Source organism: Glossina fuscipes, unplaced genomic scaffold, assembly GCF_014805625.2.
Source record: "Glossina fuscipes isolate IAEA_lab_2018 unplaced genomic scaffold, Yale_Gfus_2 3, whole genome shotgun sequence".
In the NCBI taxonomy this organism is placed as follows: Eukaryota; Metazoa; Arthropoda; class Insecta; order Diptera; family Glossinidae; genus Glossina; species Glossina fuscipes.
Window position 1 is genome coordinate 14,333,636 of NW_023998417.1, and position 27,976 is coordinate 14,361,611.

The 27,976-nt window shown below is 33.2% G+C and overlaps 2 protein-coding genes across 7 annotated transcripts in view; one reads left to right on the top strand and one right to left on the bottom strand.

The window, feature by feature from the left end:
- Positions 1-15,001, bottom strand: part of LOC119634658 (complexin) — a 206,455-nt gene extending 191,454 nt beyond the window's left edge. The window contains exon 1 of one of the 6 annotated variants that reach the window (XM_038028929.1): positions 14,861-15,001. The gene's annotated coding sequence lies outside the window, so the exon portion shown is untranslated. Of the gene's footprint in view, positions 1-2,289; positions 2,396-2,445; positions 2,531-14,860 lie in introns of those variants that run through there. The other 5 variants (XM_038028926.1, XM_038028928.1, XM_038028927.1 and 2 more) reach the window with 5 other exon arrangements.
- Positions 6,236-26,161, top strand: LOC119634591 (UNC93-like protein MFSD11). The gene is made up of 2 exons (XM_038028839.1): positions 6,236-6,287; positions 24,831-26,161. Exons 1-2 carry the CDS (start codon positions 6,236-6,238, stop codon positions 26,159-26,161), a joined length of 1,383 nt encoding a protein of 460 aa, XP_037884767.1.
- The last annotated feature ends 1,815 nt before the right edge of the window (positions 26,162-27,976 follow it).

Below are 27,976 nucleotides of genomic sequence, written 5' to 3' on the forward strand. Positions count from 1 at the left end.
CATTTTCAAACAAAAATGCGTTAGTGTGGCTTTATCGAGTCAGTCGTTGCAACGATATGAAGCTGGGAGCTATTCGCACAAATTCAGTGCTTCTGTCAAAAAATGGAAAGTTTGAAAGAAATGTTTGATAGTAACTGTGAATTCGAGTACAGATATATAAATTTTCTTGCCATTCTTGCTGACAATTTACAAAAATTAAAGTGTAATACGGGCGCTTCTTTGCCCGCCTTTGGTAAATACAGTAAAACCAACAGGCTGTGGTTATCTTCAAAGAAAGACAATGAGAAAGACTAGGTGCGAACTATATTACAGCTTAGTAGAAGGGAAACGCATGATGAACTTAATTTATTATTGTTTTAGAAATGTTTTCACCTAAATATTTACATGCGCTAGGCACTAAGCGTTAACGCTGTAGTATTTAGCCTATCGACCTTTGCATCGATTTCCCTTCCACTAGATGATCGACCTTGCGTCAACATGACGTTTCGTATTTTCCTTCCTTGTACTTATGATGAAATCTTAACAAGTAATTCGCGAATAGAGAATAGAAAAATGAGTGTAACAAAATTTTTGTTTTTGAATTCTCAGTTGATATCCGCACTTGGAGCGAGAAAAGGAAAAACTATCAACCGGACAGGTAGAAAATAATATGACAGAGTCGTGTATTCAATCCCCTGTTTGTGGCCTTCGGGTTTTAGGAAAGAAAGCAACAGATGATAGCCTAAGGTTACATTATAATACCTATGCTGCGTAAATGGTGTCAAGGATACGGATCACTGGAATGCTAATAATTTACGATTGCTCCTTTTCAGAGCTTTTATCAAAGGCTTTCATCAATACACCCACTAGGTTGGTTACTTGGTTAATCCGTAGATTGTAATTTGTAATCCTAAGAGAAGGAACTGAACAGATTCCGAAGCAACTGTTCGGGGTGATAATCTAATCTTCGCTCATTCACTTATTTAACCAAAAACATAAAATGAAATAAAAACTGGTTTAAACCTCCTACAATGACGTTTTCAAAGTTATGGCGATGATGTGATCGTTCAGTTTCCTGCTCTTTAACAGTCCGCGGACGGGAATAGTGCGCTGAGAATTAACTGACAAGTTTGTAACAACAGTTATTCACATTAATCGAAAGTAAAAACTTTAAAAGCGTTTAAGTGTCATATCTTCATACATAAAAGACACAAAAAGTTAAGAAACAAATCACTTCAGGCGCTTGAAAACTTTTCTTTCAATATATAAAACAACGGATGGAGAATGGAAAAATTAAATGTTTTGTCGACGTAAACGTTTTTAATTAAAATGAATTTGGAATAGATTTGTGTACAAAAATGATGAAAGGCCGATAAATAATCAAAGAACAAGAAATTTACTGAAAGGATACAAACGTAATTTAAAAAAAGTTTATATTAAATTAAATAGCTACTAAAGTTGTGCTTATGTTAGTGATTAATATAAAGTAGAGCGTAAGTTTCTAATAGAAGGAAAAATGCTTTAACAGCTGCTGCTAGTATTATAAGAATGGACGCCCAGTAGCTTTTACTACTTTTCTTCGGTGCCGTAGGACATAGGAATAAAAGGATGGCTTTAGCTGGCTTACGCTCCTAAATAAGGACCATATTATTGCTAATGTGTTTACCCATCCCTGCAGGGTGTAAAGCAACGACGGATTTTCTTTCGACATTCAATATGAATTAAAGCTTATTTTTTAATCTTCTAGATGTGTACTTAAACAATGCATAATGAAATAAATAAATACAAATACAATACAAACAGTGCTAATAAATGTGTAAATGTTTGCTTTTTATGCGTGTGGGTATAAAGATTTATTCAGCGTATACTGAACTAGTAATATTTTGCGTGGCATACTTTTAGGCGCCATGTGACACATATTCAGATATTTACAGAAAAATTTTTGAGACGAGGAAAATCAATAAAATAACTTTTTTAACGAATTAAAGAAGGAAAAGTATTTAGGTTGTGTATAAAAATGATTTTCCCAAAGACGAACGAACGGCACTAATAAACAGCTCTGATAAATTATGAAAATTAAATTAAATTTAAAAAAAAATTCTCAATAGTTAAAAGAATGCATTCATTTGAAGTGAGGGAAATAAATTCCCTGCAGTTAGTTCTGCACTTGTTTCTATATTTAGTTTTATTATTTATTTAGAGGCTTCAACGATTGACTCCATTTCCAGACTTTGGTTTATTCCGTCACAAAGAACTCATACGCATTCCCCACACCATATATTCGTGCATAGACGCACATAAGACACTTACACACACCAACAATTGCACATAACTCTACCAACTTTAGTTTGTATTCTTAGCACTCAATAACGTTTTATTGCTAATTTATTCGTTTTTCTACATTTTTCAACAAAACAAAATAAGGAAAATTTCTTCTCAATTATTTGGTTTTTCTTTCTTTTATACTTTAATTTTATAGTAGTGAACGTTGTAAAGCTGTGTAGCCAACTTCTTTTATATGTTCGCTTTTTATTCTTTTGAATATTCTGCTATTCTGTCTATCTTACACTGTGTGCTTCTGTGCTACGTTCGCACTCTTCTGTGGCGCACAACTATTGAAAACCGTATACAGTGCAGCCGCAAAATATCTATCGCTGCACATATACACAAATACATTTGTAGTATTCGTTTTGAAACAACGACCATCGTCGGTTAATATCGGTCGTCTATTTTCCTTTCCTTGTGCCTCCTCTTTCGAATATTTTTTCAACGTATATTTACAATCTACGTTAAAGTTCAGCATGCCAAACATGTGACTTAAAGAGTACAACAAACAACAGCCACATTTCACTCTAACAGTTGCCATAAGACTCACTTACTCTCAAGACACTGTACTCATAACTCATAACATTAGCTTACATGAAATTTACTCAAAATTGCAAAGCTCACGCATAAAAAAAAGGAAAACTCACTGCCAACAGCTCGTTGTATTATGCGTGAATTTCATGTTTCCTCCTAGTTCGCAGTCCGTAGTTAATATAATCATCATCTAAGAATAATTTTCCTTTTTTTTTGCATTTGTTCATTTATTTTGTAAAATTGTTTTTGTTGCTGTTTCGATTGTCGAGTATAAAAGTACTTTCGCTATTTATGTGTAAGCGGGACACTGTCACAGAAACACTCACTTAACAATGTTTCAATGTATGAGTATTTACGATGTTCATTGTTAGAACGAAATCACTAAATGTTTGAGCATTTCAATATTATTCACTCAGCATAGTGGGGATATTGGAGACTTGTCTCAAAATATTCATACACTCAAACTCTTGGTTTGCAGGAGAAATTCTGTTCATTTTTTCGAAATTCGTTATTAATTTTCGGCCAAATTATTCTTATATATACGTTTTAGGCAATGAATTATACCAGAATTACATTACTTTCTCATTGACACAAACTTAAGGTATTCGCCCTCTATCACTCTTTCTGCACGTAGCCCCTACGATGCAGTACAAACTACTGAATGGATTGCTTGATAGGATTTGAAATCACGTTCGCAGCACGATCTGGAGCAAATTTAAATACGAAAAACGGCAAGGACTTCCTGAGTCATAGAATGCAATTTAAAAAGGACGTAGGCTAATGCTACGTTTCAGATTTTGCTTCGAAAGTCGTAAAAGTAGACAGCCGATCGAATACACTTTCGCTCGTTAAGTACATATGCGCCTCCCGCGATCCCCAATTCAAATCACAAAGAATTGCAGTGCAAGCGAAAAGACAAAAATGTTACTACTACTAGTATTAATAGCCGTTATAATGTTGTTATTGGATATAAGGAATGATCGTGTCTTCCCAATTCAAATGTTGCATCGAATGCATTATAAGTTGAGATCATTCTTACAATATTCAATTGTTGGTGTTATTTACCTTAACTGTGTCTCGTCTTTCTCCGCTCTCTCTCTCTCTCTCTGCCACTCTATTAATTCATCTAGTTTCGTGCTCTTTTTTTTCTTCTTCCATTTTACCCAAAAGCTTGTGTTATTTCTAAGACCACTTTAAGGACAATTTCGGCATAATTAATATGACAAGATTTTCAAAGGAGTAAATAAATTTCTTGGTAACTGTAAATTTTGACGACAGATCAGATCAGAGTATAAGCATTTATAGTAAACAGTTTTACTATTTGCAACGCTTCCAATTCCCTTGACTCGTGTATAGTTCTTCTTTCTTTTAAAGATATGGTACATTTGTTTTTTCACGCCTCCGATTTATTAGATGCTAGTAAGTACAATTTTGAATTTTAAATATTAGGCTATGTCATCGAAAAATTGTTAAAAAACTGCTAAATTATATCTAATAAGGCAACCTCACCTACGCCTAAATGGCCACAAAAAACGTCTCAGCTATTTCCTTCTCTATCGCTCCTTACTCTTTCCCGTTAACATCTCGCACTTCCTCTTTCCCTAATTTTGCCCCATAAATATCCATGTAACTGCTATGCATTTCATGCACTATCAGTACATCCGAAAAAATTTATATAAATTAGAGTGACATACACATAAACATACCATGTGCCTAGCGCGATATTTAACTACATGTAATGATATATAATCAAGTACCGCTTATTTGACGCATGCTCATTAAATGCCCAAAAGCAGATTACACGTTTGCAAACAATCTTTTTTTTTTTTTTCTTCTTTTTTCTACAAACGATATTGATTTGTTTTTGTAATATATTCACATGCATGTCAGCTGTTTTTGCAATTTCAAATGAGAGAGTAAAGCACATCAAGAGTAGGTTAGTGTGAACATTCACATTTACATGCAAAAAGTCGTATCTTTATGCAATAGTAACTGTGTCGGGATGGTTTCTTCAATTATTTTGCAAATATGGAAGTGTAAGACAAGGGAATCGAATAAGTAGACAAAATAATTTTAACTTTGCACGTAAAGCGTGAAAGGATATCCACGCAGTTCCGATGATAGGTAATTACAAGAAGCAATATGTGTTCACTTTTTGCATTCGCCATCTGCTGCTTATAGCTACAGAAAGATTGCTTTAAAATTGATTATTGTTGATATTAAAATCAATTGCTTCCAAGCCGTCGTTTTGTAATGCAAGCACAAACAGTGCGCAAGCAATAGAAACGCTTTTGGAACGACTTATGGATACCCAACATTTTTAGCCTTGACATCGATCAACTAAGTAAGTGTTCGAATAAACCTATCTACAGACGTAAACATTAATAGAGACACAGGGCTTTAGGATATTTACGACATCTCTTCTCTTATAGAACTTATATTGCACCCTGAACTTTGAGGCTAACGTACACCGCTTGAATATGAGAACAAACAAATGTACTCCGTTGAGAGGAAGTGTTAGATCTTTATCTGTGGATACGCTCGTTCGCTTGTATCCTTACAGGTGCCTAAAAGTGGGCTGATAAGTTGAGGTTTTGGCTCAAATAAGATGTGGGAAAATGGATAAAGAGCACAACAAAATAATATTTATGGTATGTACAGAGGAAATGAATAAAAACTTTGGTAAAATTATTCAGTATAGTTATGCTAAGGTTTGCCAAAAATTATTCTGCTCGATGCGCAATTAAGTAGAAGTTCTGCAACTATTGCGAGATGCTTCGATTGCTTCCAATATGAAGTTAATGTGATGACGCATTTAATGTCATCAAGCACGAGTATAAGAAGAACGTAATTGAAAAACGAAAGTTGGCGAGGAAAACTTTCCAGCTGCAGCGGCAATTAGATGCATTTTTACATATTTTTCAAAACTTTAGTTAATGTAATTCTTAAACAAATTTCCGAAAGTCATGTGGTAAGTCTATAACCTATTTAAGCCTTCTTCTTCAAGCTCTAAATGATTCAAATCCAAAAATAATATTTACGAGTCCTTGAATATAAAATGGTCGAACAGAAACAATAAACGTATTAAATAGAAACGTAACTACATACTACACGATTAGTGAATGCTTTCACAATTCTAGATATACAAAATAGGTCACATTACTTGAAGTGTGTTTAAGATTTCAAAAAACTCTTCGTCCACATTAATGCCAATGATTCTTATTCAATGCTTCAATACATATATTTTAAAAATGATTCTTCCACATGTGTCACTAGTTTGGGAGGAAGGCAAGGAATTAAAACTCATACGAAACGACAGGCACAAAATCATCACGCAGTCATTATGAAAGATTTTACAAAATATGAAGGGTCATTAAAACAAGTCACAACATAAAATATGTCACACCAAACACTTGCAGCACAGTACCGAGAAGCGAGAGCACCAATACGTAAGTATATTATATTTATGCATAACACACTTATTACACATTTATGCCACACAAGTGTGTATACAAATATATTTTCGCACAGAGTTACGATTCTTCACATACTGACAGACATAGTAATTGAGTCATTTCCTGTAGAGGAGCACAACTTTAAGTCAATTGCAGATGCAAATTTTGCGTTTGTGTGTTTGCGTGGACAAACAATGCAAAAACGTTAACTGGTAGCCAAACAAACAAACCAAGCCAAACAACACATCGTTCAACCGTTGCAAACATTGTTTATTCGGTACGATGGCGTACATAAGTAAGTAAGTCGCTAAGTAGTTTACTACGTAAACGTGTAAGGGAGAAAAATCAAGCATTGTTCAAAACATGTGCACCCATATGCAAAGCTGATTTGTCCACATTGGTAACGTGTATTACATTTTCAAGCAGAAATTTCGCAAATCTGATAAAAATTTTAAACAGACTTCACGTACAGTACAAAAAGCATCCGTTTTTGTTCTCTTGTAGACACTTTGGCATTTCAAATGAGATTTTAAAGTTTTGTCCTTCTCAGAGACGGCTTGTTTTATGCGGCAATCTATGCCTTTTTGTATTTCTATCTCTGAGCGTAGGCGCTACTGAAGATAAGGATGTAGAAATTTTTGTTGGCAGAAACACGAATCAGAGATTCTTTGATGTTCTTGGAATTCGGCGCAGGAGATTAATTTAATCAATTATATGTACTTGTTACGGGATCCCGAATCAATCCGTCTTAACAAGACAAGTGCTTATTGAATTGTAAATCTAAGACACAAATTAATTAAATTCAATTTGCATTGGATTTCTTGACGCCGATGGTTACTTTGTGTTTGCATTGATTGTAAAGTAGAGTGAAGATCCACATTTCAAGTCATATTTCATATTTGTAGACAAAAGACGAGCAAACAGTCGAAGTTGGTATTGAAGAACAGATAACTGGGTCAAACGACACGCCCTTGGCAGGGTGAAAACCAAAATCAAATCTCTTTTGCTCTTTTCTCGTATATTATAAAAGGTATAAGGCTTAAATTTTGTAACTTAAATTATGGTCGACGCGACTATTGATGTTCAAAAGTGGAGAAAATGGGCCACACCTACATAAACTCATAAGTAATAGAATTTTAATTTTTTCACTCTTTTGCTCATTACGCGTAAAGTAAATAAGACGGAACTCCATGACAAACAGAGATGCTACAGTAAATGGTTGCGGATGTACAACATTCGTCCTCGGCTTCTCACTTGTTTTTAATATGAAAACAATTTCTATGCAGAAATCGGACAAATGAGCGATTTAGAAAGCAAACGTCTCCTTTAAGGAGAAGGTTAAGATTCTGTTGGAAAATGTTCTTAGGCCAAACAAAATCAACAATGACAATTTCATGACAGAGCAGGGTAACTAAATTACTGATTAAACCAATTTCCCGAAACCATCTGAAGAAACCGGCCGGGTCTGTTTGTCTAGCGGAATTTTGAGCAAATTGCAGAATGGATTTTAAACGACATAATTAATTAAATCTGCAATGAGTAAATTTTGTTGGATTGCAAAGTCTACAATTTCGCGTAATTACATTAACACATAATTCACGTAACAAAAGCAATTTTATGAATGATCAGATGTAGCGAATTCGAAAGGATTACTTGTAGGTAAATGGATGCAGAGGGGCAATGAAAGGAATTTTTCATAACATTTATGATATTAATACTCAATTAGTTCAAGTGGTTAACTTTAGCCCCATTTACGTAACAGACCATGCGAGTTTCTTTGGGGGTCCTTTGATGGATACCAATGGTTTTTTGATTAAAGCAAACACACACTTTTTATTAATACCCAGCATGGAATTGCTGCAAAACTAACTTTTTGACAAAATTAATGTTCTTTTGGGAAGCTGAGGCAAAAAGTTTTCTAGTTTTCTTTTGAGTAAAGTGAAAAGAAAGAGAAAAAACTATATTGAAGTCTTTGTTTCTCCTACCAACATCACATATAACGAGCTGAAAATTGATGGTTCGTAATAAATTTCCGTTGTAACATTTGTAGATCATAACAATAACGAATCGAGTCCAACATACCAATGCTGACAAAGTTTTACGCTATTCAAGGAAAAAAAAAAAAAAATTTGGAAAAAAAGAAAACGAAGAAGAAAAAAGTAGACACAAGACTAAAGAAAACTATTCACGTTCAATAACCGAACAAATTGGAAAGTAAATATTGAATGAAATCAAACTTTTCACACACTGCCAACCGAACCATGAGCACATTCAACGAGACATTTAGTTAAAGAATGATAAAAATAATGCTTTTAGAGAAAAGAAAGAAAATCGGTTATAAAAGTAATAATAATAATAATAATAATAATAATAATAATAGAAACGAATCTGCAGGCACGCAATGATGATAATAATGATGCATTATAATTACAAAAAAAAAAAAAAAAAAAAAAAAAAAAAAAAATAGAGAAAAGAAAAGAACGGAATTGAATTGAATGAATACAAAAATAAATCAATTTCATAATATTTACTAAAAGAATATCGAGGAAGAAAGACGAAAATACGACATAAAGCACGTTTTCCAAAGTCATATTACATACATAATAACAACACCACAGTGACAACGGCGATTGCTGAACGGTCAGAGCCATGGCAATACGGCTGAAATATATGTTTCTCAACAGTCGCACAATAAGATATGACATTAAGACATTTCAAGAAATCCATCACTTACGACGAACAACTTCACATAAGACACAGCGTACAAAGAATGTTTATACCGCAATGCCAATGCTATTGGGAATCAAAGAGAACTTATATATTAGATTGATTGGATATTAATAGGGACATAATAAAATATTGAAGAACAAAAACGACAAATTGCAACTCATAAAGTATTAATAATAATTATGACATAAATACGAGTAAACGAAATCAATATAAATAATGAAAATATTATGCGAAGCAGACTCGCTTTAAAGGAGTTTTTCTCGTAAAAATAAAAAACTATTTGCCAACCTTGCTTAATATCATTAATCGAATGAACTATTTCTTACTTCTATAGATTCTTCATAGCTTCGAAGAATATGACTCAGGACGAGAATTTACTAATATTGTTGTTGTCTAAATTAAGTTTTCTTCTTTTTTTTTTCTTCAATTTTTTTCTTCACTTTTACATTCAAAATAACCGGTAACCAGTTAGAAGAGATTTCGATTCGTAAGCTTGTCGGAGAGAAGAAGCAAGCGATGCAGCCTTTTCAAATGTTGTACATTCAAGTCTATGGGCAACGAAGCCTAGCAATAAAGTAAACAAATAGAATCAATATGAAAAATATCTTATGCTTACAGAGAAACTTTTCAGAATTGACAAAAAGGAACGCGAAACAATCGTCTTCGGACTAAAATATCGACTTAATTTAGTTAAGAAGCTAAGCTGATTTGAGATTAACAAATCTGTCAAGCCTGGCGGCATTAACATTAAGCCAGGAAAACCTGCTTCCACTAACTAAAATCCGTATAAAATTTAATTTGACAAACATGTGCTTGTGGAGATTCCTTACGAAGTATTAGATGCATATTGAAAACGAGGTTTTCTTGGCTTGAAAAAGAAGATGTTTTTATAGCTACAATCTTAATATGAAACGATAAAAATCTCCAGTAAATAACGATTATTATAGCCCATATTTCATCGTTTATGGTCGAATAACATATGTACATATATACACTAATACGCATTTGATTGCAAGATAAAGTGTACTAAAATAAAAAAGAAGACAGCAAAAGTGTCATTAATAATACTTCACACAAGCTAAAAGCCATATAAAATAAAATAGTTTATCTTGACAAGAAAAAATTGAAGGCCAAATGTAACGTTCTAAATCCAAACAAAAGAGAATTTTTTCCCAATTTTCGGCAGCACTTGATTTATGAACGTAATCTGTCACAGAAAAAAGAAATTTTGGAATCAAATTCGCTTTCCTAAGCAAAGCAGTGAGGTCATAATCGATCGGCTGATTGAATTGATTCGGCCATTCGCGCTTAATGCTGAATGCACGGCGTGATGGTAGTAAATGACAAAAATTAACTAAAATCTAGTTTAAAAAAAGAATTCAATTTTTTAATTTTAATGCAATGAGAATATAATTTTACTTTCTTTTGCGTAGTCTTCATCTTCAATAAGAACAATTTCATACGTAGGTAAATGCATTTTTAATTTTTTCTTTTTTATTCAAATATAACTAGGAAAACAAACCCAGCTACACGATTTATCACATTTGAGTGAGAGTTACAACATTACGGCTAAAAGCAGGAGAAACAAATGAAAAGTAAGGAAATTCCACGACATTAAAACAAAAACAAATGGAAGAAAATCTCATCTAAACATTGGATGACATCTTTTTTTGCTGTCTTAATGGTACTTCGTTGCAGAATTTGCAAACTTTTTTGATTCATGTTCGTGTATGCGTGCATTTTTTAGCGAGTTTTGTGTTTTACATTATTTTGAACATTTGAATAACGTTGAATGTTTGTGTTACTGTGCATTTGCATATATGAGTGCATTTTCCATTCGTCTATACGTGAATGCATGTATCCTTTTTGTACGTATGTATTTATGTACGCGCATATAAACATGTCAAAAACACAATTGCTCTTGAAATGAAATTGAAACGGAATCCTCATCTTTCGACAGCTTGAAATGACGAAGGAAAAAACCTGCCTCCTCTAGTCTCATAATCATACTAAAAAATATAGCGCGAGAGGTCTACAGTTAATTCACTACATTTACGTTACTGAACTTAACAAAATTTCACATGTGCTATGCGTGTATGAGATACGTACGTACAATATGCATAGTTGTAAATGCTCGCAACCGTTGATCTAAAGGCAACTACAGTGCATTGTATTGGTCTAAGTCATTGCGAAACAAACCCGAAATGTCCTTGCAAGAGCATGAGCATGAGCATGAGCATGAGCATGACCAAATCCTTCACATTTGAACTTCCAAGTAGATAATGTTATAGATAAATGTACGCTGGCAGATAGTTTGCATGCACTAATGTCTATAGAATACAAAAACGTGTGTGTACGTACATCAAGTGTTTAAAGAAAATTGATTTATTAAAATAATTGTGCTTACGTATCCATAAAATGAAATTTATTTAACTTGTATGTCTCATCTAATATACTCATAGAAATTTGTCTTCAATTCGAGTCATCATATCCACTTGGGATATGTTCAGTTAAAGGGTATACAAGCTCAATAATTAGCTCAATCATATATTGTTTATTAAAGCGTGATGGTCGCAGGTAACTCGTGCAATAGCGCCGGTTACTCTCTCGTGCACAGAATATTTCATTATTTCAATTACGTAACTCTTACTCTGTGTATCACTCATCATATGAAGTATTAACGTCGTATACAAGAAGGGAGTAGACTTTATCGATAACTACCACTTGATTTTCAAATCTAAACAAGTCGATCAAGATAGAGACTTGGATACCCTACATCGCTTTCCCTAGTACAGTTGTTCACTCGTTTTGGTAATAATTCATCAAAAATTACACATGATATTGATGTAAGCCCGTCTGTCGTAGAATGCCCAAAATAGCATATGCTGTGTTTTAAAGTTTTCTAAAAATTTTATTAATTTTCAGCTCTCGCCATAAAACCCTACAAATTAGATTTATTTCCCTTACATTTCAAGATATTCACATCCACGATAGAATATGTTACGGCTAGCTTCGATTCTGAGATTCATGGAATCATCTAAAAATTTCTCTGAAATTCTAACAAGCGCCTAATTAACACAAGACTTTCACGTGGCATATGTGGAAGCTGAATTGGAATTTACCAATGGACTGAGTTCATTTTATTATTTAATCTGCGTGGTGCGTGGTAGGAACGCTTATACCCGACACTTAACAAAAATTAAAAAAGAAAAAGAAAAAAACCGAGAAAATTCTTTACGAAAATCCTTACAACAACCATAAGAAAATATGTGAAAATTTACATATACGTAATAAATATTTTATGATGTGTGATGTGTCTTCTAATGATTATCATTGGCATTCCAACAATGAAGAAGTCGTTAATTGCTTAATTAATTAGCATTAGGTTGGTTCTGTAAAATGTATGTTATTGCGCAAGAAAAATACTGCATCATAAATTCATTGATGAGTGTAAAGTCATGTCAGTATGATTATAACACCCTTTTTTACAGATATCAGCGAATTTTCAGCTGTTGATTTTCTAAACAGAAATAGAAGAAGAAGAAGATAATTATAAGATCATTGTAAGTGAATTTAGAGAAAGACACACTTCTCCAAGCGAATAAATTAAAACTTTTAGGCAAATCGAAACTATATTGTGTACATTGTGTGTACTTGTGTAGAATCGTTACACAAATGATCCGTGTACATTTTTAGATCGATCGTAGCAACAGGGTCTTTGCCATATGTAACGCATGTATATGGTAGGTATCGAGAAAAAAAAGTTACTTGGCTATCACGATTGAAACGACAAGCAAATCTCATACTTACAGATATAACAAGTAGAAATATGACGTGAGTTAATTTTAAGAGGTCTCTTGTTAAAAGTGCACTTTTATTGTGAAGAAATGATTACAGGAACTAATTAGGCAAAATATTGTCCGCTGCCTTTTCCCACATTTTTCGTATTACGTAATTTCCTTGTCGAGTAAAACGTTCGATTTCGACGCTCTTTACAAAAGCACCTGATATCGTCGCATAAATGGAGGCGCTGCTTGGACTTATACTCAAAATGAACGGCTTATTTGATTTAGTATATAAATTTCTTTAAACTCTAAATTTTTATTGATAATAAGCTTAGTAGCGAACAGAGATTATTTTCAAGATAAGAGTTTTCCCGCAATTGGAGCAGCTACGAAATCAACCACAACGACATGTATCGATAACAACATGCTTTAGCTTGTTATTTTTCAGATTTTCGGAATTACGGAGAAGAACAGATAAATAAACACACACACACACACACACACAAACACAGAAGAATGCGACTTCTGATACTTCTACCAAGCAGCTTTTATATTCAAGGGAAGAAAAATGTAGTCGACCAAGCCGATCTCATAAGCTTTATAATAAAACAAACACATCTTTAGGAAATTGCCTGCATTAAGTTTTGTTAAGAACTTTCAGAAATTCTTCGCTATTCTCTACTTACATAAAACATCCAACGTGCATGTAAGACATATTTCATAAATATAATATGATTGGGTTTCTTCCTCTGAACAATAAATACTTTTATCTGCACACGCTAATCTGTACTTATATGTATATATATATATATATATATATATATATATACATATATATATATATATATAATGTTATAACCAACAACGCTAAAAAGAACAAATAAACATCGGATTAAAAATAGAGTAATAGACTACAACAGCACATACCCATGCCAATGTACAACATACACCAAGCTAATGCACTGAAAACATCAGTGCAGACAATAGCAATAAAAAAGAGAGCACGACATACAGATAAATATACCAAAACAAATCTAGAAACACAGACACGTGCATACAAACATACGCACACAACTTACTACCAAAAATGATGACGCTGCAGTTTACGCGAGGTGAAAATATTGCAACTTAATGACAATTATGACGAAGTCAACGATGTTCTAAACGATGTACATTAAAACCAATGTAAGGAGACTGTAATTAAGTTAAAACGATGTAGACTTGCAAGGAGAGTTTTTTTTTTAGAAAACATATTTTATATATATATATATATATATATAAATATGTACTTTTATGCATATACGTGTATATGTGAGACATAAAAATGAACACATCACAATGATTTTTAGAATTAAATTCTATTCAAAACTTTGATAATGATATGGATTTTTTGGCTTTCTTTGTTCATTACTTCTAAGGTATAAAATTTACATGTAAAGGGAGGAAAAAGTGTATATATGTGCGATTAATTTCACATGATATGTATAGATTGCATTATAAATTAGGTAACTGAATTGAGTTACTTTCTCAAATACTTTCTCAAATCTTTCACACCATTTTACCATTTGAAGCACTGGCTGGCTATTTGAATAAAAAATGTGTTCACTGATTTCTTTTCTTATTAAAAATGATTATTTCACATGTATTTCTTTTTCATTATTATTAATAACGATTTTGTAAACACTTTCCAAATGCCGTTGTCTGTCGCCACTTCACACACTAACACACTGAAAATAGATACGAAAGGTAACAACAGACAAATGAGAATAATGAACAATGCAGAAAGGAACATAACGAAGAGTAAAGGAAACTATTGAAAAACAACAACTGTCAATAACCTTTCCTACGGAAAAGGGTGTCTTTATTGCTTTGCTCTCTTATATTCCTTCATTTATTCCGTCTGTTCCGTTTACAGGCGACTGCAGAATTAAGCAGATTTAAAAAGTTTTCTCTCAAAAGCTTCACATCCAACAAAAAAGCTAATAAAGCTTTAATTGCTGCAGTCTCTCGACTATCATCTAATGTAATAAATATTCTAATATAGTTCTTTACCTTTGAAATGTTTCCGTGTATGTGTTATATATGTTACAATTTAATCGTAGGTTGTGCTTATAACGTTTTTAGCTAAACGACAAGCTAATCAAAATTTTGGAAAATACTTTTTTAATTAAAAATTGTTTAATTGATAAACGTTTTTTTCTTTTCCTTAAAAATCCCCTAAAAAACGATTAAAATCGATTTTATATACATTTTTTTTTTTTTTAAATATTTCGCACAAGACACTTAAACTCGTTGCTTTCGTTTCACAAGGAATAAAGAAACAGCTACAGCGGCAACACCTTTATTCACGTTCTCCGTTTGTTAGTTTGCAACAACAATATAACATATATTCAAAATTCATTGCATTTTACTAATTGCATTAATTTGATTTTCATTCTTCAAAAATTCTTCTCTTTCCTTAATTATAAATCGTTTGTCACAATCTTAAATTTGATATTTTTACAAAACTATTTCCTCAAATTCGTCCACACACACATGAATGCAACACAAACCAATTTTGATTAAAATCACTCAAACTTTTATTTTTGCTTTAGTCATGTTCTTCTCTCATCTATTCGATAGATGTGAGAAAAAGCTTTTCCCTTTCTCATTACTCTCTGGCTTGTATATTTTCGTACTGCAGTTATTTTTCTGAGTTCTGTTTACATATCCTCTAAAGCCAATACAACGAACTCCTACAACGAATGTATGAACTATTCCTAATGTAATATATAAGAGTATGTGTTCTCGGAATTCTCAATTTTCTCAATAAACGGAAAACAGTGGCGGCCCACATACATTTATAAAGTGAAAAAGGCAGTAAAGAAGGAGCATACACATAAAATACACATATATGATGCCTTTAATCCATGAAAGGTGGCCACAATATAACAATTTTGTTCGATGACTTGATTATGGGGACGATCTTTCTTGCAATAATCCCAATCGCGATTGCCACTAGCCGTCCTTCCGTTGTTACTTACGCTAAAAGTTGCTGTGCAAAATCGTCGTGCAAAAAATCGAAATTCCCTGAGTTGCACCCTTTTCATTACAAAAACACTTCTTAACTTAGGAAAAGTTTCAATTTCGTGATGCGCAAAAGGCTTCTTCACGCACCCGATCAAACGCGACAAGGAACGTGAACAGTCTTACACGATGTCATAACCAATAAATAAAATTAGCTATCTATTATTTTTGACGGATTTGGACGTAGCGGTTTTTTTCTTCAATCTTGTTCAGTTAATTACAGCGTTGCCTACTCTCCTAGCAGACTTTCGTTGTTGTCAAAACTAAAGGTACGCAGTATGCAAAATATGCAAATTGCACATAACTTCTTTTACTGATATATATTTTGCATCCCATTTTCTTCGAAAGCTGGAAGTGGGAGGTTAGTTAAAGAGCACATGACATGAAGTGCAGGGTACACATAGGGTGGTCATAAGAGGAATCCTCCTCCTTTTATGTCAATCGATTCAGATCTAACGAATTCACATGGTATCCAAAGAGACTTTAAACGAAAAATAATACGACAAGTAATCTTCATAAAACACCTGCCATTGCACTATTCCATTGTATTAATTTGTAACGGACCAAAGTCAAAGGACCAAAAGTCAGAGCGCACTAATGCTTTTATTTCTTTGCTTTGCTTACTTGTATATTTATTTGTTTTTTTAATGTAGTTTATCTATTATATCAAACTTAAATGAATTGCGCAAACCAACCTCGAAAGTGGGGCCATGCGAAAGAACGTCGAAGACAAATCGAACTGAACTGAAAGTTCTAACGTTTCTAGTTAAGTCAGTTTTGGAAGTCAACCTGACGAGGATGATAAGAGTAAATCACAATTAAATTGGTTTTTTGACAAAGATCTTCAGTCGTAGTCTAAATCTATTATTCTAATCATTCTGACGAGAAGAGGTCTGGGACATTTCACGCGTTGTGAACATTTCACATGTCTATTGCATACCCTGTTGTGAGAATCGATTTATTAGCATAAAAATACATTTAGCTTAAACGATAATAGGACGAAGCAGAAACAACTGGAACAAAAACAAAATTGTAGTAACTAGCTAAACATGGGTAGACGCATATACATGTACGCTCTCCTTCTTGCATTGAGTTATAAGCCATAATGGAATAAGTGCGATTTTCGTTTTGTGAATAGATGCAAATTTGGGCTAATCGCAGTGAGATGAATAGAAAAGTCTAGATCTTTACATATAGATCGAAAATCTTGTTATATTAAATTTTTATTTACTTTATCAATTTCCTCCACAAGTTTCCGGGATTAAGTCACGACAAAAAATTTGTCAAATTTCGAATTATCCTATTATGCCTTTAGACTCTTTAATATATACGTATAAACGCTTCATGCAGTATACATTGGTCACATTAAGTGTGATAAAAATTTAAAAGCAAGCAGAGAGGTCTATGCATATTGCTCTATAAACGTGAATGTTCGTTTGTATATATATGAGCAAAGAGAACCCGTCATCATTTTTTCTAAGCATTAAATTTACATTGAAAGGATTTTCCTTTGGCAAAGAGATTTCATTTTATTTTTATTAATGTTCCTTCACCCACACGCAGCATATATCTATATATATATATATATATATATATATATGCAGATATATATACAAATATTTTGCAAATTGATTTGTTAAGTTACTAAACTGAAAACTTTTTCAAAAAGCCAGCTGAGAACAAATTCATTGTCATTGTGTGTGCTGTTGACAATCTTCATATATATTTAATAAAATTTATAGCCTTAAGCTTGTTAAGAATATTTCTTAAATCTTCTTCTTATTTTAATAGATTACCAATAAACTGAAAGTAAACGAGAAAGTTGGAAAAATCAATTTAGGCTTAATCCAATCTTCTCTTCATGTCGTAGATAAAAAGTGTCAGTTAATTTAAATAAACTTATTGGTCACCGATTATCCTCGAATAAATCCGTACTTTTAAACATATAAATGTCAGAATTCATATTTTTTTTTAATGAACGTAACGTGATGAGTCACAGTCAAATATTTAAAAAACTTGTGGTTTTTAACTTGAATTCCAACGAATTTTTTTCACGATTATTCGTGAGACCTTAAGTACATATCAATTTATTTATAAATGTTCACTTTCACTAAATCTAAATGACTATTAATAAACTCATTGGCTTAAGTAAGATATGTAACAAAATAATTAAATTATTACTCTCTGCGGGAAAGATCTACAAGAGAAACCAATGTGGCCTTCAGCAAGTCTAGTAACAGCAAACACCATAGAAAATCATACAAACTAACAGAGTATTAAACCAGATAGAAAACCAAACACACACAAGAACAAATAATTTGGCAAAACATTAAGATAAATTATATAAAGGGACTATAATAAGTATGTACAAGGATGACAAATTCTACGAGTAAAGGAAACACTCACATGCTTTAGATAAATTACATAATTGACTGGATAAAGCGGACGAACTTAATAATGCCAAAAAAAATAATTTTTTTTAATTTCCATCACTCTCCTATAAACAAAATTTTCAGAGAAATTTAAACTGGCAGGTTTCTTTTTGAAAAGTAACAGTCAACTTATTGCATTGAACTGACATTTTTAACTTTAGTACACTCTGTTAAGAGAGAAACGCATATATTATATTAGAGTATAACTTTAATTATGTCAAGAGTCCTTTTATATGGAAAAGTTAGATTGAAAATAAATGATCATTAGAACGCACTTCGAAAAATGAAATTCAGCGGTGTATGGTACACAACACAAGAACGGTTGCTACAGTTTCGCAAATGTGAAACGTGAAACGTTGGAAAAGAAGCAAGACAAATCGCGGTAAGTTTATCTAACAAATTGATAGGCGTGGTAGAGGTAAAACTGGGTCCACGATAATCAAAACACTATAGATGCACTTTGTTAAATAATTTTGAATATCAATGAATTTTGATCCGAAACACAGTATAAATATTTCTTATAGACAGTAGGCAACAACTGAGGAAATCGTCTTCACCAAACTCACACGCCAGTATTTAATAACATTTTGCAATTATAATGTATCGGCGTAAAGCTGTCCCCTTGCAAGGCTTTGGCTAGGACAAGCTCGATTGGTCAGGTTTCTTTATGTAAAACTTAGTTAAATGCGGATAAAATAAAGGATTGCAAGACGATACACACACACGGACATAGGAGTACTCTTCGCCAATATCTTCACTTTAAATCGTCTAACGTGCATGTATATCCCGAGGATGGTGCAAGAAAGAACACATACTAGAGGTTTCTATATCCAAAACAGCCTTTTCAAAACATCCGACCCATTTCTAACGCTTAAAAGGATTACTAATATATATAAAAATAAATAAAAGATATAAAAATTTTAAAACTTACAGTGAAACACCACTTGCTGGAACCGCTTCAACAAAATTGATCTGACTCGAAGTTCTCGACCGAATTTTACTTTATTTAAGTTTTATGGCGAACGCTGTTTAATTAAGTTCTTATTTATCCACTGTGTTCTAGCATTTAAAGTATTTTACCAAATTTCTTTGCTTTTTGCATGCCTTCGAATTTACTTTTACCCGAAACTCCCGACCGAATTAAATTTCATTTAAGTTTCACTACGAACGCGGTGAAATTAAATTCTTATTATTTATCTACTACGTTTTAGGATTACAGATATTTTGCCACATTTCCTTGCTTTTTGTATGCCTTCATTACATATCGAATTATGTCTTTGCCAGATGTCTTGCAGATTTTGTCTATAATCGCTTCAACACATTTACTTCGACTCGAAATTCGCGACCGAATTAAACCTAATTTAATTTTCACTCCGAACGCGATTTAATTAAGTACGTATTACCGATAAATTACATTTTAAAATTTTACGATATGTTACTACATTTCATTGCTTCCTGTATGACTTCACTACATTTCCATTTATTTCTTTGTGATAAGTTCTTTTAGATTAACCAAAAAACGTCTATTAAATCGTTCGTGAACAACTCATATATCGGTTTTGGAGACACGCGGCAAAACCAAATTTATCTAAAAATCCACAAATGGAATTCACGCCCAACCAAATAAATAACGACTTGTTTAACAAAAAAGTTACTAGAAATTGTATTTTAAGTTGGCAATTATTGTTTTTACCTCATTTGCAATAATCTCAATCGCGATTGCCACTAGCCGTCCTTTCATTGTTACGCTGAACGATGCAATGGAAAATCGTCGAGAGTGCGGAAAATTTAATGAAACGCCCCGAATTACACTCTTTCAATTACGAAAACACTTTTTAATTAAGAAAAGTTTCAATTTTTTGATGCGCAAAACATTTCATCACGAACGCGATCAAACACGACAATAATATTAAACAGTCTTACACTATATCATATTCAATAAATCAAATTAGCGATTTATTATTTTTGGCAGCTTTGCGCGTTTATTATTACGATTTTTATATCATTTTGTTTAATTAATCACAGGATTGTTTCTTCCTTCGGACGGTTTTAATCTTTGCAAAGTTAAAGGCAAACGATAAGGAAAATGTGCAAATTACACATCATTTCTTTTAGTGGTATTACACAGCATGTTCCTTCTTTTTATACCCTACATGCTATGCTGTGCAGGGTATAAGAAATTTATGCCCATTTATTATACCCAGGAAGTACTAAGGCAGACCTACCAATTTTTATGTTAATTGATTCAAATCTAGGATTGTCCGCCGGTTGTCTGTCCGTCCGCTATTTAGTAAAATTTATTACTCCAAGCACTATATATTAAAAAGTTGACAAAAACGGTTTATAACCTTCTTCTAAATTATTTTAGCATTGCATTAATAAAACATTTTGGGTAAAATCCTCAAGTATGCAACAGAACTTTATTATAAAAGGCATACTTATCACATACAATGACATGGAGGGAATTTTTACATAGCTTTTCTAAAAAGAGATGTTTAACTACAAACTTTTTTACCCAATATTCGAATCTACTTGAATTTTTAATGCTCCATAATTTAAACACACATAACATACTTTTCGTAATCGCAGAAATTCATTTCATATACATGTGTGTGAATTCAAGCAATAATTCATGAAGTGCACGCAAAAACTTAATTATTTCAAAAGATGTCTTATGTCTTTACCGTATATATAAATTTCATGATATAATAATCGTTTAAACCAACTGAAATATGTTGAGTTTTACAAATCTTTGCGCTTTTAAGTTACCCACAAAATAAACGATTTTATTTAAACCCTCATCTCAACTTAGTAATAAGCACAAATAAATAGAGATAGGAAAGGTTATAAAATTTTAATAGATTAGGATTAGTATTAGAAACTGAAAGAATTTTAGGACTATAAAACGAACTTGTAGGGAATCTATCGCATGTTCTTTCAGATTAGAAGAGATCCATGTGCAACACATTTCCCATTTCTTTAAAACACACGCCAAAAACAAATTTATCTAAAAATCCACAAATGAAATTCGCGGCCAACCAAATAAATAACGATTTGTTTAACAAAGAAGTTACTAGAAATTGTATTTTAATCTTTGGGAGTTGGCAATTATTGTTTTTACCTCATTTACAAAAATCACAATCGCGTACCACTAAGCCGGTCTTTCATTGTTACGCTGAACGGTGCAATGGAAAATCGTCGACAGTACGGAAAATTTAATGAAACTCCCCGAATTGCACTCTTTTCATTACGAAAACACATTTTAATTTAGGAAAAGTTTCAATTTTTTGATGCACAAAAGATTTCATCACGAACGCGATCAAACACGACAATAATATTAAACAGTCTTACACTATATCATATTCAATAAATCAAATTAGCGATTTACTATTTTTGGCGGCTTTGGACGTTTATTGTAACGATTTTTTATCATTTTGTTTAGCTAATTGCAGGGTCGTTCGCTCTTTCCACAGTTTCACTATTTTCAAATTTAAACGCAAACAATTTGCAAAATGTGCAACATGTACGTAATATCTTTTGGTGATATGTACTCAAAACTAATATCTAAATAATATGCACTTTTTTTACTAACATTGTTACGAAGTTATTTAAATTTATCATTCCCATTTACTGCTTGATATAAGTGTATAAGGATGAGTGGGACATTTTGGAGGATTCAAGATAGATCACCTCTTTGGTGCGTGCAATCGTTTTCTGAATCGACCTGAGCTTGTCTGTTCACCTGCCCGCCTGATCTATTTATTTCTACATATTTTTGTGTTCAACGCATTTTGTGGAAATATTCGGCGAATTTTGCTGCACTACCGTGATTTAATCCAAATGTGAATTCTATTGAAAATTGGATTTTGCAGCCTTTTTCCAGCACATCAATTTCGCCACATTTTTTAAAAGTTCACACAAATAATCGCCTAGCAGCACCTAGCAACAAGCGCCATAATTCTCATACTGTTTCTGTCGGTTACTTTCTTATCGAAACTGCCATTGCAGAAAGAAGACAATTCAGACCCATTATATAAGATCTTGTTTACAGCACAAGAAATCTCACATTTAATTAGTGGATATTAACAAGATTTTTACTTATTTTCGTTTAAGATTTGTTATACATTTACTACGATACTTCGAAAATTAAAGACTGTTCCCAAAACTTGAATTTAAACCGTATAAAGCAAAACTTTTTGCTTACGTTATCGCTCTGAATTTACCTAATATTTTAAAATAACTAAAATTTAAATTTAAGTCTTTCCCCTCAATTCTCCATTATAGGCGGATGAATACAAATGGTTAGAAAGAGCTATAGCTACGGGACAGAGAATTACATAAATTTTATGTACTTTTCACGTCCAACCATGCACACACAAAGGTACATGGAAAGAGAAAACAAATCTGAAACTTTTAAATCATCTGTGATGATATGAAAGTGAAGAGTTACATAACTATTCTTTCATTGATAAAGTTATACAACTAAAGTTGTTGTTGACAAGGATGCTCGTGATGACGCAGCTAAAAATCTGGCCAACATTTTATATCACCAACCAACTTTCCGTCAACCATAATGCGAATGAACAAAGGACGCAGAATGCCAAAAAAAAAAAAAAAAATTGTAAAAGTAATTGTTTTCATTTCGTTGTTAAAGTAAAACACCCAGAAATTGAAAAATTGTGATCTCCAACTTAATGCATAGTTTTGCATAGATTTTTCGTTTCGAATTTACCTGAAGTCTGGCTATAGTATCAAAAAAGAAACTTATGCGAATTTAAAATATGCTACATCTGCATTTACCTCCAACTACATTATTTTTAGTGGTCTTTTGCAAAAATCCGCAAGCACTTTCCGTAAGCTCTAAGCTTACCATTAGGATTGAATGACATTTTGCATCGCTAATCTCCCTTTGAAAATGATTACATTTTGAAAATAATATTTAAAAGTTTTTACTTATAATATTTGTTTGATTGGTTGGTTGGCTTATTTGGAGCTCACTTTGAAATGCCTTCCATTTGTAGTTTCTCGAAAGTTTGTTTTTCCTCAAACCTACTTTTCTTTAAAAGCGACTGAAATTGCGAAACTTTTGTGATTTCTCATTTTTTTAGCTGAGATGAAGTGAGCACATTTCTACCGAAATTTTCATGTACATGTTTTAAACTGTCATTCTTTGACTTTTCGTTATTTTTCAAATTTGTATGAAACAATAATAATAATAAAATAGACTATGGTGGTGGGCACCAATGTTCGTAGCACCTAAACGCATGTTTTGCTTACAATTTTCATTTTCTTTAATAAGATTTATGGATATATTTTGTCACCATTGACAGCCTTACTAATTAACAGGGAATTGCAATAACGTAATCTGATAATATATCTGACGTTAACCAAAATATATGGTCCAGATATACGCAGACTCCAGAATTGGCACTAATGAGTACAAATTGGTTTCTGAGCGCAAAAGATTCGTCCTTCGCTGACTATGATGTTTATAAAATACCTAACATTGCCAACATTTTAAATACAGCAATCGCCACATGCGTGACATGTTCGCCTCTAATAATTTCTTCTTGCGTTCCTCAAGGCAATATCACAATCATGCTTATAACAGCTCAAGTTAAAGCTCAAGTTGAAGCTCTATCCACGTGCACAACATTGCAGCTTAATTTTCCCTACACGCTCACTTGCTAGTAAGCCTAGCTTAGCTACAACCGGTCAACACGTAACTAAGATGAGAGTCTTTCTGCGGACTCAATTCGCTTAACATGTTTCAAAGAACCACTAAGGCACTTATATGCCACATATTCTATGCACTTTACAAGCGTTATAACAGTGAACGATATACGAAATCGAGCAGACATTTGAAAAGATAGCTTTTTAGCTTTTGGGGACATATTTATGTGCCAATCTCTGTAATCGCTGTAATGGCGATGGATAACATAAATGTATGAAATTAATCCAAGTGTAATCTGTAATCCTTTTTTCGTTACTGCAGTTTTCTTAAGCCAGTACTTTCGAAAATATATCATGCAATAAAATCGCTTTAAATGTTTCGAGTATAAGATGTGTGACCGACTATTTAATAGATTGGTGAAGAGCTGTCAGGGCCCCGCCAAAAAAATTTTAAACTTCATGTGTTAGTCCTATTCAAATCACTGTTGACGAAGGCATTCGGCGCGTCAGTTATATTTACGCTAAACGCATGCTGTTAAACTGTCGTTTTGTGGAACCGAATCGGACTTTATATACACGTGGCCGGATCAGAACAATTATTATTTTTGACAGTTGCTATTATGTAATAATAAGGAGACTTAAACCGTAAGATGGGAACCACTGCATGGCAAACGTGACGTTACAATTAATATATATTTTTTAAACACTTAAGTTGAATAAAACTATCAACAAAAAAAGTAAAAGGAAAAAAAGAAGAAGAAGGCAAGAAAAGTGATAAAAAAGTACAAAAACGACGGCGCTGTAAAGTATTTCGTAGAAACGTACATTTTTTTTTAAATTGAATTCAAAAGTGATATTTATTTTGTCGCGATTGAAAATGGATGCCAAATTTTGGAACATCATTGTCATGGGTTTCGGTTACATGTTGATTTTTACCGCTTTCCAAACTCTTGGAAATATTGAAAAAAACTTACTTGCCAGTCTAGCTGAAGAGGATAAAACTTTCAGCGGCGACGGTTTCATTAGCCTTGCTAGCATTTACGTTGTATTCGCCTTCGCCAATTGGTTGGCACCGTCAGTTTTAGCAGTTACTGGTCCTAGGATATCTATCATCTCTGCATCGCTATTTTTTTCGCTTTTCACCTTCATATTTTTTTTCACCTCTACCTGGCTGCTATATACTGTTGGTGTTTTATTGGGTATTGCGGCCGCGGTGGTCTGGACTGCTCAAGGAGTAATTTTGTCTCGGTGTAGTGATTCGGATACCATAGCCCGTAACTCGGGCCTCTTTTGGGTAATGTATGAACTTAGTTTCATCTTCGGCAACATGTTGGTGATCTATGAATTTCGGAACAAAAAACATATCGATGCCAATGCACGGAGGGAGGTCGTCTGGTTTCTGACTGCCTCCTCAATTCTTGGAACCCTAAGTTTATTCGCCTTGCGAAATGTTCCCAAAGATACGTTTAACTCTGACGAAGAGCTACAGCAACCGGAACTTTCTTTCCTGGGTAGAGCATGGTTTGCTTTTCGAACGGCCGTGCAACTATTCGTGACACGCGATATGCTGCTCCTAAATGTGACATTTATTTATACAGGTCTATTGACGACTTTCGTAACCGGTCTTTACGGAGCGATAGTGGGATTTACGAAGAAACTCGCTACTAAAGACATTATCGGGATGGTCGGTATTTGTATTGGCGCTGGTGAAGTGTTTGGAGGTTGCGCTGCCACCTATTTCGCTCCTAAAATAATACGATATGCCATCGATGTTATAATTCTCACTGGCTACGGATTGCATATGTTTTCCTTTGCCCTAGTAATGCTGAACTTACCCAATAAAGCTCCTTTCGCTGATACTGACGACGTTTCATTTATTGATCCGCCACGAGTCTGGATAGCCTTACTGTGCGCTTTTCTTACCGGCGTAGGTGATGCCTGCATTCATATTCAAATATATTCGCTACTGGGCGTCATCTACGCAAATCAATCAGCAGAAGCCTTTGCCATATTTACATTTGTGGATTCGTTGTCGGCGTCTATTGCCTTCTTTTACGCGATTGCTCTAGGCTTATACGGTCAAGTAGCAATTTTGATGCTCTTTAGCACGTTAGGTTCATTCACAATTTGTTTCTTGAAGTGGAACTTAAAGCGACTGCAAAGCGTTAATATGACACCGTGAAATATTAAAATTAAGCACTAAGTTGATATGTAAATGATTTTAATTATAATATGTAGTAATAAATGAAGCAATGGTTTATTGAATTTCGATTGGATAGAGCGTCAAGTGACTATTGAGTTCTGTCTGATAATTTGTTGAAGCTAGTGCTTGTGCAAAAGAGCGCTTCTCCGTCTGTTTAAATGAAACAATGGATAAATTTAAACGGCGCATATACAGCCGTGGACACATGAAGAGCGCAGTTTTCGCAGTAGTAAGTAGGTGAACAGCAAAAAGTTATTCACATTAAAAAACCATAAGCATATCTTATATCACATATATGTACATCAAGTTGGTTATGTTCTACTAAAATGATATTGTCCCTCAAATAACGGTTAACTAAATCCAAGTCGCGCTTCGAAGCGTTGCAATCAGGAGAACAAAATTCGCTTGCTCTCATAATCTAATGACGGGTATAATTATTATATGAAAGCAAATTTTAATGACGCACGTTATCGCTTTAGATATCAAAAAGGCATAATTAGTTGGATATTCATAAATTTGCTTTATTTGGTAACGTAATTGGCCACATTAATAATCGACTTTGCCCCCCCTCCCCCGTCAATGTGTTTTAATAAGCTTCGAAGAAGACTGCGAAACGAAGAAAGTAATAAAAAGAATAACCGATAATTTCCTAAAGCAAAGTAAGACTTTATAGCATTTGTTTACCCCCAAGGCAAATAGACCGTGCATTTCAAAAATGACCCAAGTCCTGTCGCACAGAAAATCCTGTTAGAGTAAAGTAAGAAAAATGTAACACATTTAAAGGGGACATAGGACATAAGGAAGACAATAAATATTTTAATTTTAAAGTAAATGGGTTTAGGTTACTTTGCAAAGGAATGGCTCAAATGCGGATTACTTGAAAACGTAGTCAAGCCAAATGATTAACTGAGGACCCATCTTATCATTTTTTTTTTCAATCTTTTTCTTAAACAAACACATCATCATTCTGGACTGTGTGTACGCAAATATACATTTGTACATATACAAGCAAATTAAACTAATGAATTAGCAAATTTGACCAAATAAGAAAACGAAAAAATAACAAAACAAGTAAAATAAGTGTAGAACTTTTGAACGGAAATCTTTAGAAGCGCGCATTAAAGCAACTACAAACTAATTGAACATGAAAATGGAGTGCATCCAGCAAAGCAAAAGTCGGAAATTGTGAAAGGATTAAAAAAAATAGTTAAGTAGAAAAGAAGACGAAAGAGGAAAGAAATCCCTGAAGACCTTAGCAATAATTGTAGCTGTTATTACTGATGTTAGTGTGGCTGAAATGAATTTTTCCAATAAGACATAACAAAACGGAAGTTGTCATCTACGCCTTGGGAGAATAGCGGTGCGTTTTATTTTCTGCGTTTTAATTTTTGATTATATCAGTTTTTTATTTCTAGTTTCGAGCTCTTCTATGTTCCTAGCAGGAGTTTACTTTTATCTTTCACTACACACTTACTCTAAAATAAATAAAAAACTATTTCTCTTCCATGACTCTACACCGTTTCTTCAAAATATGTCAATATGTGTAAAAATTTTAGCAAACGTTTATGAAAATGCGAACTGCAAGCTGCGTCTGAAGCGTCTCAAGCCGCAAAAACGTGCATGTAACAGCTGTTTCCGTTTGTTATCTTTGCCGCTGCACATTGGTTATGTTCTTTGAATACTCTCACTACGCATTTGTTGTAAATTAGAAAATTGACACTTTTATCGTCGGTAGCACACTCGCAAAATGCAACGTTCAGTTACATTACATGGCCCATGTCAAAATACAATACA

Excerpts from the sequence above, each read along its gene's own strand:
- LOC119634591 (XM_038028839.1), top strand. The coding sequence starts at position 6,236 with ATGTCACACCAAACACTTGCAGCACAGTACCGAGAAGCGAGAGCACCA. Across the intron at positions 6,288-24,830 it reads AGAAGCGAGAGCACCAATAC|TGATATTTATTTTGTCGCGA; the intron begins GTAAGTATATTA and ends TGAATTCAAAAG.